Below are 17,888 nucleotides of genomic sequence, written 5' to 3' on the forward strand. Positions count from 1 at the left end.
TTTTATTGTACCTTTAAATGACCTTTTAACCTCCTGAAACACTGCATCAGTGTGCACACACACACACACGCACCACTGCTGGGGAAGTCTCCTAGCTAACGAAGAGCGCTAAACCCCAAACCCCAAAGCTCAGCAGCATTCTAAAACTCAGAATTAATTTCTACTTCACTACAGAATACAACCCTAATAACTATATCTCCTAACCCCTAATCCTTATAAACCCTAACACCTAACCGATATAGCCCCTAATCCTTATAAATCCTAACACCTAACCCATATAACCCCTAATCCCTAAATTCTTAAGAATAAACTGTTTACCATAAACCCTCATATTCAAATTATACTGTACGTAGTTCAGTAAACATCAACCCCTGAATCAAAGCTAATCTCCACTGAAACCTACCACTAATCCCAAAATTTAACTCTAAACCATAACGTAGAGCCTGAACATTAATTGGAAATAATAACCATTGAAGCCCAATTTATCAGTCCTAAACCCTCGTATTTAACTGTTAAGTTCTTAATACTAAACATTAACAGTAAATAATAACCACTTAACCCCCAGATGGCAAATTATATCCCCTAACACCCTAACTGCACTAAACATTAAACCTTAAACCCTGATAATAAACAACAAACACTACCTTTAAATTCTAAACCTAATCCCTTACCTAACCTTCATCAGAACCTTAAAACGTTGACCTCTAAATTAAAACCATAACCCAAAACTATAATAAAACATTATCTACAATCGTTACATCCAGACCTTTAGGCCTTACAATATTTCCTAAACCCTAATCCCTAAAACCCCAAAATTACAACCTGAACCCCTAAACATAACATAACAACACAACAGCTGATCATCAACTAAAAACCCTAGCATTGTTCCTGAACTTCCTCCTTTATTATGTGTAAATACACAGTTTAGTGCAGCTCCATGAACACACCAGAACACCAGCACATCCCATAATATTCCCTTCAGGCATCTGTGAGATCAGAGCTGTCCGAATTCTTTAGTCTGTGTGAAGTTATGAATGTTTAAGATGATGTTAGAGGTTATGGTGAGAGGTTAGTGTTCTCACAGCTCCATATTCAGAGTTGAGCACGCAGTGAGGACTTAATCATTAACTTTAGATGTAACTAAACACTTGAGCAATATTCAGAAAGTTACGCATGTGGGCGTGAAGTGTTTAAAACAGAGTCGTGTTTCAGTGACACTCGAGTCTGACCTTAAACTTAAGCATGGTGTCTCGAGTGAGGAGCAGTACTGCATTCTGAAATTTGTAAATATGCTAAAAAAAAAAACAATGGCACGTCATTCGAGGCCAGTATTAAATACACACACACACACACACACACACACACCTATATCTATATATATATATATATATATATACAGTACCCCACAAAAGTGAGTACACCCGTCACATATTTGTAAATATTTGATTATATCTTTTCATGTGACAACACTGAAGAAATGACACTTTGCTACAATGTAAAGTAGTGAGTGTACAGCTTGTGTAACAGTGTAAATTTGCTGTCCCCTCAAAATAACTCAACACACAGACATTAATGTCTAAACCACTGGCAACAAAAGTGAGTACACCCCTAAGTGAAAATGTCCAAATTGGGCCCAATTAGCTATTTTCCCTCCCTGGTGTCATGTGACTTGTTAGTGTTACAAGGTCTCAGGTGTGAATGGGGAGCAGGTGTGTTAAATTTGGTGTCATCACTCTCACATTCCCTCATACTGGTCATTGGAATTTCAACATGGCACCTCATGGCAAAGAACTCTCTGAGGATCTGAAAAAAGAAATGTTGCTCTACATAAAGATGGCCTAGGCTATAAGAAGATTACCAAGACCCTGACACTGAGCTGCAGCACGGTGGCCAAGACCATACAGCGGTTTAACAGGACAGGTTCCACTCAGAACAGGCCTCGCCATGGTCGACCAAAGAAGTTGAATGCACGTGCTCAGCGTCATATCCAGAGGTTGTCTTTGGGAAATAGACGTATGAGTGCTGCCCGCATTGCTGCAGAGGTTGAAGGGGTGGGGGGTCAGCCTGTCAGTGCTCAGACCATACGCCGTACACTGCATCAAATTGGTCTGCATGGCTGTCGTCCCAGAAGGAAGCCTCTTCTAAAGATGATGCACAAGAAAGCCTGCAAATAGTTTGCTGAAGACAAACAGATTAAGGACATGGATTACTGGAACCATGTCCTGTGGTCTGATGAGACCAAGATAAACTTATTTGGTTCTGATGGTGTCAAGCGTGTATGGCGGCATCCAGGTGGCTAGTACAAAGACAAGTGTGTCTTGCCTACAGTCAAGCATGGTAGTGGGAGTGTCATGGTCTGGGGCTGCATGAGTGCTGCCGGCACTGGGGAGCTACAGTTCATTGAGGGAACCATGAATGCCAACATGTACTGTGACATACTGAAGCAGAGCATGATCAGTATGCAGTATTCCAGCATGATAACGACCCCAAACACAACTCCAAGATGACCACTGCCTTGCTAAAGCAGCTGAGGATGAAGATGATGGACTGGCCAAGCATGTCTCCAGACTAAACCCTATTGAGCATCTGTGGGGCATCCTCAAGCGGAAGGTGGAGGAGCAAAAGGTCTCTAACATCACCAGCTCCATGATGTCATCATGGAGGAGTGGAAGAGGACTCCAGTGGCAACCTGTGAAGCTCTGGTGAACTCCATGCCCAAGAGGGTTAAGGCAGTGCTGGAAAATAATGGTGGCCACACAAAATATTGACACTTTGGGCCCAATTTGGACATTTTCACTTAGGGGTGTACTCACTTTTGTTGCCAGCGGTTTAGACATTAATGGCTGTGTGTTATTTTGAGGGGACAGCAAATTTACACTGTTACACAAGCTGTACACTCACTACTTTACATTGTAGCAAAGTGCCATTTCTTCAGTGTTGTCACATGAAAAGATATAATCAAATATTTACAAAAATGTGAGGAGTGTACTCACTTGTGTGAGATACTGTATATATACACACACACACATGTGAATCTCAAAATTAGAATATCATGGAAAATTCATTTTTTTCCGTAATTTAATTCAAAAAGTGGAAATTTCATATATTCTAGATTCATTACACATAAAGTGAATATTTCAAGCATTTCTTTGTTTTAATCTCGATGATTACCGATTACAGCTCACGGAAATCAAAATGACCATATCTCAAAATATTAGAATAAAGAATTAATAATGCAGAAATGTCGACCTGAGAAGACTGTAATCAGATAATTAACTCCAAACACCTGTGAAGGTTTCCTGAGGCTTTAATCTCTCAGTCTGGTTCAGTACACACAACCACAGTCATGGGGAAGATGAAAGTAAATGTTGCATTTCATTTGGAAATCAAGGTTCCAGAGTCTGGAGGAAGAGTGGAGAGGAACAGAATCCAGTTTTGAGTAAAGTCCAGAGTGAAGATTCCACAGTTAGTGATAATTTGGGTTGCTATGTCATCTGCTGGTGTTGGTCCACTGTGTTTTCTCAAGTCGAGAGTCGATGCAGCGTCTACCAGGAGATTTTAGATACTTCATGCTTCCATCTGCTGACGAGCTTTATGGAGATGCTGATTTCCTTTTCCAGCAGGACTCTGCACCTGCCCACAGTGCCAAAACTTCTAGTAACTTGTTTACTGACCATGGTATTACTGTGCTCGATTGTCCAGCCGACTCGCCTGACCCGAACCCCATAGAGAATCTACGAGAGACACCAGACCCGACAATACAGACGAGCTGAAGGCCGCTATAAAATCAACCTGGGCTTTCAGAACACCTCAGCAGTGCCACAGGCTGATCGCCTCCATGCCACGCCCCACTGATGCAGTAATTCCTGCAAAAGGATTAAAGCCCCGTCCGAGTATGAATGCATAAATTAACATACTTTTCACAAGGTCGACATTTCTGTATTATAAATTCTTTAGATTCATTACAAATATTTCACTTTATGTGTAATGAATCTAGAATATATGAAAGTTAAACTTTTTGAATTAAGGGAAAAAATGAACTTTTCCACGATATTGTAATTTATTGAGATACACGTGTGTGTGTGTGTGTGTATATATATATATATATATATATATATATATATATATATGACACTATTTATTTATTAAAAATGAAAAATATCAGAACTTTATCCACGTTTCTCTGTAAGCGTAGCAGACAAGCGCTCAGTCAGCCCATCCTTCAAACCATAGGCATGTTTTTTTTTTTACAGGAGAGCGCACAGAATTAACACAAAAAATGACATTATTTTATTATATAACGAATCAAAATAGAGACTTAAAAGTGTGATAAAATCTCCTACATCCCATACACACATTACTATTTCATCACCTTGATTTAGTATCTTGTGGCTTCATTAAGTTGTGCACAAACAGTCTGCATCTTCAGTCCTCATTTTCTATCCTTGATGTTTTTCAGGTTTAAAGGTGAGTGTTTGTGTTTAAAAGCAGTGGTCTAGATACTACTGAAAAACCGCGTTTTGGACACCACAGACACACACACACACACACGATTTTAATTATCTGAATGTGGAACTCAGAAAATCCACTTAAGCAACTGCGTAACCCGATGCTGAAAACTGTCCCCGTGTAAATACTGAAATTATTGACAGTTTTTGGACTTAATTCACCAACTCTGAATATGTGTTTGTTGTGTATTTATTGTTTGTTGTGTATTTATTGTTGTGTTTGTTGTGTATTTATTGTTGTGTATTTATTGTGTTTGCTGCTGTTGTGAAAATGAGAATAAAGCTGATGTTAAAGTTAGATTTGACAGATGATGAAAGTGAAGACAGAAAGATACTGAAAACACAGCAAGAAACTCAATTTGTTTACAGAGTGTACACACACACACACACACACACACACACACACACACACACAACTTTCTTCACATGTCCTCATCTACCATCGAGTATGTTTGAAGTTGCGGTTAATAAACCGAGGCTCATTTTGTGCATTAAAATCCTACAGCTCAGCAGTCAGAGAGTGGATAGATGTGTGTGTGTGTGTGTGTATGTGTGTGTGTGTGTGTGTGTGTGTGTGTGTGTGTGTTCTGATGACTACAGTCTGTTTCAGTTTCAGTATAAACTCACACTCTATATCACACATACATCATGTGAGGAGATGGATCCGTGAAGTTCTCCTCAGTGAGTGTGTGTGATTTCGTACAGGTTCTTCAGTGTTCTTCGCCTGTGGCAAAACAACACGTAGGGATTTAACGCTACTTGGATTATAGACTATATTTTATACACAGATACAACTTTGTAGAAACTGCAAAAACAAAAGGCGTTTTCTTTGGCACATGTCGCAGTAGTGCCAATTCCGTCACATTTCTTTGTACAAACGATGTGTTTGATTTTATAATCCTCCGAGTCCCCGAAACAAAACTCCCTCAAATGTCTGTATGTTGATATCCACTGGCTCCTTAACACTTCATTGTGTGTGTGTGTGTGTGTGTGTGTGTGTGTGTGTTTAGATCTGTGTTTCCTGAACACTCTCCTTGGACCCATTGGACAGCAGCAGAGGCTCATTCTGAGAGCTAGGGGTGTGGCTGAAGCTCTTCAGTGTTCCATGGAAAGTCATTGCCATTGGGATCGGAATCGGTAACGGTGGAGAGACAGATCCAGGATTAGTGGAGTCAACAGATGTGGCTGTCTGATTGGTGGACAGGGCCTGTTTTTTGGAGGAGGGGCTTGTCTTGTTTCCAGTTTGCCCCACCCCCATGTTGAGTCCCAGGACGTTGTTGTTAAAGTGGTGAGTTTTGTAGTAGTGATTAACATGATCTGAGCGCCCGATGTTGGGCAGAGTGACAATTTCAGGGTCGTGGAGTCGAAGATTTGGTCCAGGTCCACTCCCGGTTCCTGGTCCTGCCCCGGAGTGAAGGGTGGAACCACCTGCAATGCCACTAGCACCCCCTGGTGGCCCCATTTCATCCTCGACGTTGATTATCTCTATGGCACGGGCAGGACCGTGATGCTTGTGTAGCTGGTGCTGCTTCCTCAGTTTGTAGAAAACCACAAGCATCACAGCAGCCATAAAGGTGATGGCTACAAAGCAGCCAATTATGATCTTTGTTGTCTTCATTACGTCCTCAAGACCTGAAAGATTAGCAACGTCAGTGATAGAGACTGTGAAAGGGCGCTCTGGAGCACGAGTAACATGAGGTGACAGGGACGATGGCACCGACCCTGAAGGTCCGGTTGACCCTGATGATGCTGTTGGTCCTGGAAAACCGATGAAGGTCTCATTGACGAATTGCCGAGCAGAATTGTGAACTTCCTGCCCAGTCTCCACTGTTTCCACAGTAACTGTTGTAAAGTAGCTGTATCCACTGCCAGGGTCAGAGGCAGACACGTTGAGGACGGCGGTTGCCGTGGTGTTTCCGGCCGAGTTGGTCACCATGCAGGTGTATGGCCCAGTATCCTGCATGGTGACATTAGTGAAGTTCAAGGTGCCATCATGTAACACTGAGATTCGTACTTTGTAAGCACCATGGGTCATCAGGGTTCCATTAGGGGTCAACCAATTCACAGAGGTCATAGATGTCCCAGTTCGACATTTCAGCTCCGCTGCCATTCCCTCAGTCACATTCAGGTCAGTTGGCGGCTCCACAATCACAGGGGCATAGCAAGTGAAGTCTCTCTGATCCAGGTCACCGATGTAGCGTCCCTTGGTGCCAGGCGGAGCATGGCAGCGAGCACAGCAAGTGGAGTTATCTGGCACAGTCTCCTTCAACCACCAACTGAGCCAGAGAACATCACAGCCACAAACCCAGGGATTGTGGTTCAGGTGAACCCTTTCGAGCTGTTGTAGTGGTGTAAAAAGGTCATGGGGCAGTGAATGCAAGGAATTGTGGGACAGGTTGAGCTCCTCTAGGTTCTTCAGGTCATCAAAAGCATTGCGTTCAATCAGCGAGATGCGTGAGTGCATAAGCCACAACTTGCGAAGTGAAACAAGACCTTGGAAAGATCCTGGACGAACTACGCCTAGCTGGTTCCCAGAAAGTTCAAGTTCCTCTAGTTTCACGAGTGGCGTCAAATTTGGAACATCTTTCAATCCACACATTCCCAAATTCAGAAAGCGGAGGTTTACTAGTCCTTCAAAGGCCACCTCTGAGATGAAACTGAGCTTCCGGAGTTCACCAAGGTCCAAACGACGGAGGGAAGGAACACGGTGGAAAGCATAGGCTGGGAGCGTTTCTATTGGATTATTTCGCAGCCAGAGTTCACGCAGTTTACTAAGATATTCAAATGCTTGCGATGGGACCAATGGCAGAAGATTATCGAAAAGCTCAAGCGTGATGAGGTTTGGGAGGCCATTAAATGCTCCAACTTCAATCTGACGAATGTGATTCTTTGACAGCTGAAGGATCTCCAGGTGACTCAGGTGTTTAAAGGTGTCAGATTTGATCATCTGCAGAGAGACAGAGAGAGAACGAGATAAAGCAATGTTGGCAATGGTGGAATAAATTTAAATGTCCTGTGTTTTCACTTAGCATGTGATTGCTAATGCTTTTCACTTGGCATAACTAGTTCTTTAAGAGAATAATACCCATTTGGTTCCCAGATTATATACATTATGTAAAATATCCACCATTTAACAACTCTAGCTAGCTGAAAATGTTCTAGAGCCTGTTGTATCACATCTACATGAGCACTAACAGGTGCATTTAACTTTTTCCATTATTGATAATATTGTTAATAAAACACAGAGGCTTTTAATCATACAAGCACATGTGTGTCTGATTCATTAAACGAGATTCGAATGTATGGTGAAATCAGCTTAAGCTACATAGAAACAAGCTCTGGCCACTACAACCTTATTTACATTTACATCATGTACACACAACACACTCCAATTTACCCTGATATACGTCCAATTTACATAAAGCACACCCTACTTTCAGCAGAGTACATTTATTCAAGATCTGAGGAAAGCCATAGTAAACAGAAAGGGATAAAAACTGAATTTCGGTGATGCAGATTTTGTGGTGTTTGTGTCTGATGTAAATAATATACTTTTAAAATGCCAGAACACTTAGTATAAAAGGTTCAGACAAACCGAAACTAAATACATAAATAAATAAATAAATAAAATCAACTGTTGTGGATTAAACAGACAAAAATATGGTTCAATATGTTTGTCTTTTGTAATTCTTTATTTTTTACTGAAATGAATGATGTAGTAAATATAGACTAGTTACTCAGTTTTTTAATAATGTTTTTATAAAGATGATTATTCATCAATTGCATTCATTTTTAAAGTTGATTCCATCAATTCAACTGAATTTTCATTTACGGATAATGCTGCGTCTATATGTAATATCTATTAAACATAATATAATACAGTATAATATGATATTATACTACAGTTAGTTCTGTTCAGTATAACAGCCCTGTTATCACTCTTGTCTGTGTTTGCTGCATGAAATTCCAATTCTAGTTCCTTATAAACCATTACTACACTTACTATGTGCTCTCAGTCCGTCTGTGTTGGCATGGCAACAGACAATGCCCTATCCATCTGTGGCGTCTTTGGGAACTATTTTCATTCACGGAGCAAAAGTAAAGAAAATATTTGGCCATACTGTGATACTGTGTCTGAAATGTCAGTTAGTGTACAGACGCAGTATCACACATCAGCATTCATGCTGCGATTACCTGCCTGCCTCGTCCCTACGGCCAAATAACAGCCATGATGATACACACTACAACAGGAACTCTTGTTTTTGTGATACTGCTTAAATATGATGATATATTTAATATAATTTTCCAAACTGAATTAATAAAAAGATAGTTTCATGTTAACAAAACACTGAAAAAAGCTGACAATTTAAAGTGAATTGAGGTTAGTGGTGCTTTCCCAAATGCTCAACTGAAGCATTAATGATCTGATAAATAGCCACATCTGTGTCTCTGATTCACATTTACACATTCCAAATGAACACTAAACCCCATTCCTCATACTTTACTATGAGGTTCACATGTGCACAATAGTTATTTTATTGTTTATTGTTACTATTGTGTAATTGTGTATGCTAGATTTTTGACCGATTTGACTGTATTGTGGAATCGATGCAAAAGCTAGCACATGCCGCTGCATTTCCACAGTTTACCAATATGCACTATTAACAGACAAAAGAACAAAACACAGTAAGGTAATAATAACAATAACAAGGCAGTTTAGTAGAAAAACAATAACTAAGCAAACGTCACACATTATACAGATTAATTAAATATCACTACTATTTTGTCTTTGTACATTAGCATGTTTAGTTTACGTGTCTCCATCACTGCTACCGTATTTACAGCGGTCCTGTGAGTCTGAGATAAGACTTGGTTTTTAATGTTGCAGAGCTCACCCTCTGAGACTTCAATAAGAAATTTCTCACACTGATCAAACTTTGTCGTCGACGGTTTTTGGACATTAAATTGGCTCACAACCAAAGAATCATTATACAATGTGTGATTTTAGTCTGTGACAGCAAAATCAGCAGAGAATCATACCGTCTAAAGCCAGTGTACTGTAACACACAGTTCTACTGGTCACTCATGTTGTACTGCTTATGTTGGTGAACATTTCTCTAATTCATGAGTCTATATGTAATATGTTGTATGACGTGTGCACCTGGTATTTATTATGATGGACCTGCTGCTTAAATTCATCTTTACAACGCCACGACTAAGGGAAGCCTAACCTTCAACACAGCAAACATTCAGTGTCTTGAAGGCAGGATGTTTAGTCATTCTTCCTCCGTCATTATCAGTAGCTTTATTTTTGATGTGTTTATTTATTAGCACTCAGGTGGAAAAGATTAGAAGTGTGCATGCAGATGCTAGAGAGAGTTAGTGAGAGTGAGACCAGCATTGTTTCTGTAGGGAAAAGTCTGGATGTTTTAAGGACAAACAGCAATCCCCCAACTCTGGCATTAGAGCCTTCACAGCGGGGTGAATGGGTGACGACTCAGCGGCATAATTGCAAAGCCAAAGCTAGCGCTAAGGCTCACTCATGGGAGCACCACTCCTCTCCGCTTCACGTGTCCAACAGGTTTGCTCTCCTCAGCGAGGCAGCTGCTGAGAAACCTGTTGAAAGGGCTCTTTTTATAGAAGACTCTATTTTTATGGTATGTGAAATTTAGGGCCTTTAGGGCCTTTAGCGCCTTTAGGCCTTTAGGGGCTCCAGCATCTTTAGTTAGGTTTATACCATTAGCCAGAGTGCCGGACATAGCAGGTAGGATCTAAATCAAGCCTAGGTTTTTGAAGATAATATAAGCGCTAACACTACAGTATATGCCTTTGTCACTCAGAAATCACTAAGAGTAACATTATAGTGGTGTGTAAATTAGCAAAGGCGATCCCATTGTGGCATGGTGATGTAGGTTACAGCCGGTTAACTCCTGGATGTCCAGGTGGTGCTCGAATACAATGTTGGCTTTTTAGATAATTGGAGTAGTTTTAAGGCCAAGGTTGGCCTGTTAGGGCGGGACGGTATCCAGCCCACTCAGGAAGGTGCTGCTCTCATTTCTTGAGGTATAGCACATAGTCTCAGAACAGGTCTAGTTAATCGTTGGCAATCCAGAGCCAAGGCCAGGGAGCAGACAAGCCGGCTAAACCAACCGTATGCTAGCTACACTGAGTCATCACTTAGGCTCCACCATACTAAGACTGTCTGTTCCCTCAGATAAACAAAAATATAGACAAAGTTTGTTTTAGTAACTTAATTAACATAAAATTAAATCATACTGAATGCACCTTTGAGCTGAAGTTAGGACTGTTAAATATTAGATCTATTATGTCTAAAGCACTTATTGTTAATGAAAACGTTACTGATCAGGAGTTTAATGTACTGTGTTTAACAGAAACATGGATTAAACCACATGAGTATGTAGCAAGTAGAGCTAGTCCCCCAGATACATTATATACATTGCCCTTGTCAAACCAGCAGAGTACGAGGTGTCACATATTATTCTAGGCATCACGCAAAAACCTGGACATGAATTTGACGCATTTGAAGTTCTTTATACTAACATAACGTATTTTATGAGTGTTGTGATGAATTGGGATGTTTGGATGCTGTCACCCCCCACTTTCACACCTTTACCCAGGTGTGTTGATTGTGGAATGACTGGCTGCATTATGTCCCAGGGAGTCCTCGTGTCTGTGTTCCCCTCTGGTTCTCCCTTTTAGTTATGATGTCATAGCTAGCCTTGCTGGAGTCCCTGCTTTCACTCTGAACACAATGTACATTTTCTTTAACAATTACAGGACAAGAGCATTCTTAATAATATATCCCCCCCACCTCTCTCTTTGTCGAGCTACACATGATACTCCTGAGATACCAGTGATCCTGACTCCTTCTGCCCTCCAAACCTGCCTTATCCATCCTGATGCCCTACTTTTGGTTGGAGCCTTGTTGACCTGAAACTCACTCTCTGCTGCTGAGGATGGCCCCTGATAGATAACCTACAGAACACCATGGGTTTACTGTGGATGGTACCACACAGACACCCTAAAGATGGTTGTGGATGTTTTTCCTTGGTTAGCCTACTGACTACACTGTTCAAAAAACAGTTCACGATCAAGCCTCAATCATTGAACAGTCTATAACTTCACTTTGATAAGATGAAGTTGAAATAAAAAATAATTCTGATGCTCATACTCAAGTTCCTTTCAATGCACTCTCTATAGTCTATAGTTATAGAAGTGAAATTATTTATGATTGCACTCTCCGGTGTCACCCATGACACTCATCAGGATGGGTTCTCTTTTGAGTTTGGTTCCTCTCAAGTTTCTTTCCTCATGCAGTTTTTCCTTGTCATTGTCACCTCTGGCTTGCTCATTAGGGATAAATATAAAATTAAAATGCATATCCAGATTTCTGTAAGATGCTTTGGGACAATGTCCATTGTTAAAAGCACTATATAAATAAAACTGAATTAAATTGAATTAATAACATGTCATCCTAAATTGTATTCTCAATTTTCATGATTTTGATGTGATTCTCTACAATCACTGACAATTTTTACGCTTGGAACGAGAGAAATTTACAGTCTATTTAGAATTTTTTTTACACAATTCTGCACTGTTAAATTGATGTCCCACAACAAAGCTTGATATTTTATTGTTTAGGGGATCAGTGACATGCAGCTTCTCAGAGAGACATATCAATAAATTTACTGTATGTACTTGAATATGAAGCCCCTGCCTTAGTTTAGTCAGATCTCAGACCTCTGTCAAGAAGAACAGGGTTTGAATGGATGGATTTTACTCTTATGCAATTGGGTGGGAGTGGGCATTTTTTTACTCTAATTAAGGTGGGTGGGAGTAGGTGGTTGTTACTTTCATGTTCCTCATTTCCTGAGGTCATCCATCCATCCATTTTCTATACCACTTTTCCTACTGGGTCATGAGGAACCTGGAGCCTATCTCAGGGAGATTGGGGCACAAGGCGGGGTACACCCTGGACGGGGTGCCAATCAATCGCAAGGCACAATCACATACAGGCTCACACACCCATTCATGCACTATGGACACGCCAATCAGCCTACCATGCATGTCTCTGTACTGGGGGAGGAAACCAGAGTACCCCGAGGAAAGCCCCGCAGCATGGGGAGAACATGCAAACTCCGCACACACAGGGCCGCTGTGGAAATCAAACCCCCAACCCTGTGTGAGGCGAACGTGCTAACCACTAAGCCACTGTGCACCCCGGTGCTGTCATATTTTCTAAAATGCTTCTTTTATCATATTTTGTACAGATGAACAGGAAACCTGTGAGTTTCTTTTGAATCACATTGCAGTCATATTCTCTTATTAAACTGAATTATGGAAATAGTTAGCTTCATTTCGCCTTGTTCATTTTTACAAGGTTTACTTGTATGGAGTTTCGAGAATTTACCTGTATGGAGTTTTCTTGCAGGTTGAGGTATCGTGTGTTGACTGAGATGCTTTGTGGGACTTCATCCAGTCCCTTTCTGGTACAAATCACCCGACTCGCCTGATTGGAGCAGGTACAGGGGGCAGGGCAAGGGGGAGCCGCCTCAGCCAGTTGTGGTCCACTGAGATATGGCCATAATAAGAGCTGGACTAAGGAGAGGAGGGGGAAGGGGCTACAGAGGCCTGTTAACATGGCAGCCAACATGGCCAATGAGTCATGTCCCACCCCCTTATTCCAAAAGATCTGATTTACCAGCACTGGAATGGCAGGAGGTGTGAACAATTTTTTGTTCAAATATTCATTATAATGTGCAAGCGGACTAATGAGAATTAAATGGACTTGTAAGTAGTTTCAGCCTTAAGTCTTCTGAGGAGATGTCACACCACTGCAAAGAGAAGAGAGAGAGAGAGAGAGAGAGAGAGAGAGAGAGAGAGAGAGAGAGCGAGAGAGAGAGAGAGAGACAAGGGCAGGGGAGAGTGAGAGGTTAGCAGGGTCATTAAAGTGTATACACGCATCCGAATTAGATTTCACTTAGCAAAGCATGTTAGCTCCAAAATTCTGTGCACTGCTGAGGACTGCTTTTATTTAATGCTTATTAACATTTTCCTGGGTCTTATTATTCACAACTCCTCTCATTAATCACCAACACAAACTCAGTGTTTATGGAGCTCTAAAGACACAAGTAGGGAACATGGAAAGTATGAACAAGGATATTATGGAATACCAGGAAACTACCACACAGCAGAAAAGTAGAAAACACCTGGAAACTAGGAACAATGAAACTAAAGAGCATCTGGAAACTAAGAAACACCTGGAAACACCTGGAACATAGATAGACAAAGAAACAATAGGAAACAATTAACCTAGCGAACTCATTGAAACTATAGAACAAAAAAAAAAAGAAATGATGAAAACCATGGAAACCCCTAAGGCAGAAATGAGGGAACGGTGATGAGGGGATACAGTCAGAGCAACAGTGAACCAATAGTAAATTTCTTTGAAATGAGATTACTCTCAGCCAATCAGAACACAGTGTACTGCTCTCAGCCAATCAGAACACAGTGTACTGCTCTCAGCCAATCAGAACACAGTGTACAGCTCTCAGCCAATCAGAAAACAGTGTACAGCTCTCAGCCAATCAGAAAACAGTGTACAGCTCTCAGCCAATCAGAAAACAGTGTACAGCTCTCAGCCAATCCACACTGCAGTGGATTGTAAAGGTGTTACAATTTGGAATTTTCACAGTATAATACCCTAGTCTAAAAATGTCACAAGTTCATGTTCAAGGAAAATTTATTTAAAGAAAAAAAATATATATTTTTCTGCAATAAGATTTTCAGACGTGTGTGTTCAGTAATGTTGTCAGAAAACTCCTGTCATAATTCTGATTGATTCACACAGGATAAGTGTTGCATGTATAAATCACAGAGCATGCCTACATGTACACATTCTTATCACGCTATACTGTGTACTACACACACCTCATTTTAATACACACTGATTGTTTTGTCCTTTATTATAAGCGCTTGTTGTAGGAGGCATGGAACTCAGTAACTTACCGAAGACCCCTGGAAGCATCTATATATTTATATCAGCTATATTTTGTTGTTCTGTGTTATAAACTCGGTTTAATTTTTTTGTTTTTTGTTTCCAGATATTTCCAGACATTTGCATATGCATTCCATAAAAAAGAGATTACCGACATGAGCGATTAGGACTAAAATCCCAGTTTTCTGTCCTCACAGAACTGTACTGTACTCTGATATACAGATAGTTAACACTTTACAATAAAGTCCCAAGACATAACTTTCCTTGGTAATTATTCTTTACTGTTTTCCACTGTAAGTTTACATTCCTAACTTTAACTGCATCTTCACTTCTCTATAAACATCTGAACATGAGTGTGTTGACCCCTGTAAGAATGTTGTTGGTTTTTTTTCAGAATAAGAGTCCACAAGGGAAAGTACCTTTAAAAAATACTGAGAAAATAAATAAAAATACAATTTTCAAAGGCAGGACACCCATAATTACATTACACACCCACCCATGGAATGGTAAATGGTCTGAACTTGTATAACGCTTTTTTAAGCGCTTAGCAGTTCTACAAAGTGCTTTACACTGTTTCTCATTCACCCATTAACACACACACACACACTCACACACAAACACACTCACACACACCAATGGTAGCAGAGCTGCATGCAAGGCTTGCCATTGGGAGCACCTTGGGGTTCAGTGTCTTGCCCAAGGACACTTCGGCATGTGGAGTCAAGCGGGCCGGGAATCGAACCTCCAACCCTACGATTAGTGGACAACCCGCTCTATCACCTGAGACACAGCCACACATGGAAAACTAATCCCATCTAAACTGAAAGCTACATTTTAGAGAGCTAAATTTACAATAAAATCACATCAATTCCAGCTGTAAGAGAAAGGTTCTGTGGGGAAGATCTGTGCACTGAGCCAAAAAAGACATTGCAATTGAATCTATATCCTGAAAAAGTCTACAGTGAGGTAACTACCCCATCACATGCTGTGACACTGTACAGACCCTGAACTAATATCGGAGCAGAGTGATGGAGTCCAGAAGAAGAAGAATACAGAAAAGTTTATACTGGTCTATGTGTTTAGGCCTCAGTACACACATACACACACACGCACGCACGCACACACACACACACACACACACACACACACACACAGACGATGAAATGTACGCCAAAAACTTTTAATAAACTGTGGTTGAAGTTTGTTATACACAGACCGAAGGGGCAGTGCCACATAACAGTTTTACTTTTAAACAGAATAAATAAGAAATGTGTGTGTGTGTGTGTGTGTGTGTGAAATTAATGAGAAAATGCAGATATGAAGGAATCGGAAGAATTGGAAGCATGTTATTCACATTATTATTACAATTACTTTGGTTATTCGGTGGCACGTTGGTACCGCAGGTAATGTTGTGTCCTCACAGCTCCAGAGTTCAATGCAGAGCTCGAGTTACTGTCTGTGTGGAACTTCACATGTTGTCCATGTGGGTTTACTCTGGGTTCTCTGGTTTCCTCCCACCTCCCAAAAACATGCCAGTAGGTGGATTGGCTGCACTACATTGGTCCGAGATGTGAATCTCTGGGTCCCATCCGGGGTATATTCCTCCCCCAGTGTTCCCGGAGTAGACTCTGGACCCACCGCCACCCTGACCAGGATAAAGTGCTTACTTATTGTTTATTTACTTCAGAGAGTTAACTGTGTTAATTTATCATTAGCAATCTTATCAACAATGGATCATGTTAATCACATACAATTGCAATCAAAATTATTCACCCCCTGAATAGAATTCCTCACAACAGCACAAATATGTAACACAGGTGTTGTCTAAAGCACACATGATATTAAACTAATCAAGGGCTTCATTAGCTGCACCAGGTGTGTTTGAGCTGGAACACATGAAATACCTGAACTGGCTAAGGGTGGAAAATTCATGAAATACCTGGTCAGGGCAGATAAAGGAAGCTGTCGACGGCTGCAAGCAGATTTGTGAGGAGGCAGGTTGTGAAAAACCCTCGAGTGACTGCAAAAGTTCTGCAGCAAGACTTGGTGTAACAGGCACTGAGGTTTCAGTGAGCACAGTAAGGCGCGTACTAAACGCAGAAGGTTTCCATGCCAGAACTCCAAGACGTTCACCACTACTGACCCAAAAGCACAAGAAATGTCGCTCACAGTCACATAAATAAGCCACAGAAGTTTTGGGATTCTGTTCTGTGGAGCGATGAAACAAAACTGGAACTTTTCAGCACGATGGATCAGCGGTATGTCTGGAGGAAAAAGAATGAAGAAAGAACACTCTGTCCACAGTCAAACATGGTGGTGGCTCGGTGATGTTCTGGGGCTGCTTTGCATCCTCTGGCACTGGAAACCTGCAGCGTGTGGAAGGCAAAATGGATTCACTGAAGTATCAGGAAATCCTAGAAGAAAACCTCATGCAATCTGTGAAGAAGTTGAACCTTGGGTGTCATTGGACCTTCCAACAGGACAATGATCCCAAATACCTCAAATTCCACCAAGGCTTGGTTACAGAAGAAGTTCTGGAAGATTCTACAGGGCCATCACAGTCACTTGACTTGAACCCCATAGAAAATCTCTGGTGAGATTTGAAGAAGGCGGTTGCCACATGCAAACCCAAGAATATTACTGAACTGGAGGCCATTGCTCATGAGGAACAGGAGAAGATTCCTCAGGAACGCTGCAGAAGCTCTACATCTCGTTTGCAGCAGTTCATAACAGCAAAAGGTGCTCTCCTAAGTACTAAAGATGTTTGCCATGAAGGGGGTGAATAATTTTGAAACTGGAGAAGTCATTTTCAGTTGAATTTGGGGAAAACACTTGAAGCATTCATTGTGTTGAACTATTTCAACTGCTTTTGTTTGATGTGTTCATCACAAACAGCTGAAAGTCTGTACATCTTGACAATAAACCTGATTTGCAATGGGGGTGAATAATTATCATTGCAACTGTATGTTTGTGTGCGCGCACGTGCCGTAAATATATATATATATATATATATATATATATATATATATATATATATATATATATATATATATGTGTGTGTGTGTGTGTGTGTGTGTGTGTGTGTGTCTTGCACAGTAATGCAGTCACTATGTAGTATGTATGTGCTCACATAAAGGACAGGAGGACCGGTGGCGCGTGATGTGCTCTCTCTCTCTCTCTCTCTCGGACGCGCGCACTCCGATCACCGTCACCATGACAACGGCTGAGTATGATGCAGGATGCTGGGTGGCGGCGATGCGCGCGCGCGCGCAAACACACACACGATAACAGAGGAAGGAAAACAACGAAACTGAGAAAAGGGTGGCTAGAAACGAGTGAATACAATAAAGTAATAAATAAAT

At 41.1% G+C, this 17,888-nt stretch overlaps 1 protein-coding gene across 1 annotated transcript; it reads right to left on the reverse strand.

Moving 5' to 3' along the window:
* Positions 1 to 4,974: 4,974 nt before the first annotated feature.
* Positions 4,975 to 13,182, reverse strand: lrrc4bb (leucine rich repeat containing 4Bb). The gene is made up of 2 exons (XM_053638140.1): positions 12,940 to 13,182; positions 4,975 to 7,455 (listed from the first exon to the last, which is right to left on the reverse strand). Exons 1-2 carry the CDS (start codon positions 13,180 to 13,182, stop codon positions 5,515 to 5,517), a joined length of 2,184 nt encoding a protein of 727 aa, XP_053494115.1. The 3' UTR covers positions 4,975 to 5,514.
* Positions 13,183 to 17,888: the final 4,706 nt, after the last annotated feature.

This window comes from Ictalurus furcatus, chromosome 1 (genome assembly GCF_023375685.1).
Source record: "Ictalurus furcatus strain D&B chromosome 1, Billie_1.0, whole genome shotgun sequence".
Taxonomy (NCBI): domain Eukaryota; kingdom Metazoa; phylum Chordata; class Actinopteri; order Siluriformes; family Ictaluridae; genus Ictalurus; species Ictalurus furcatus.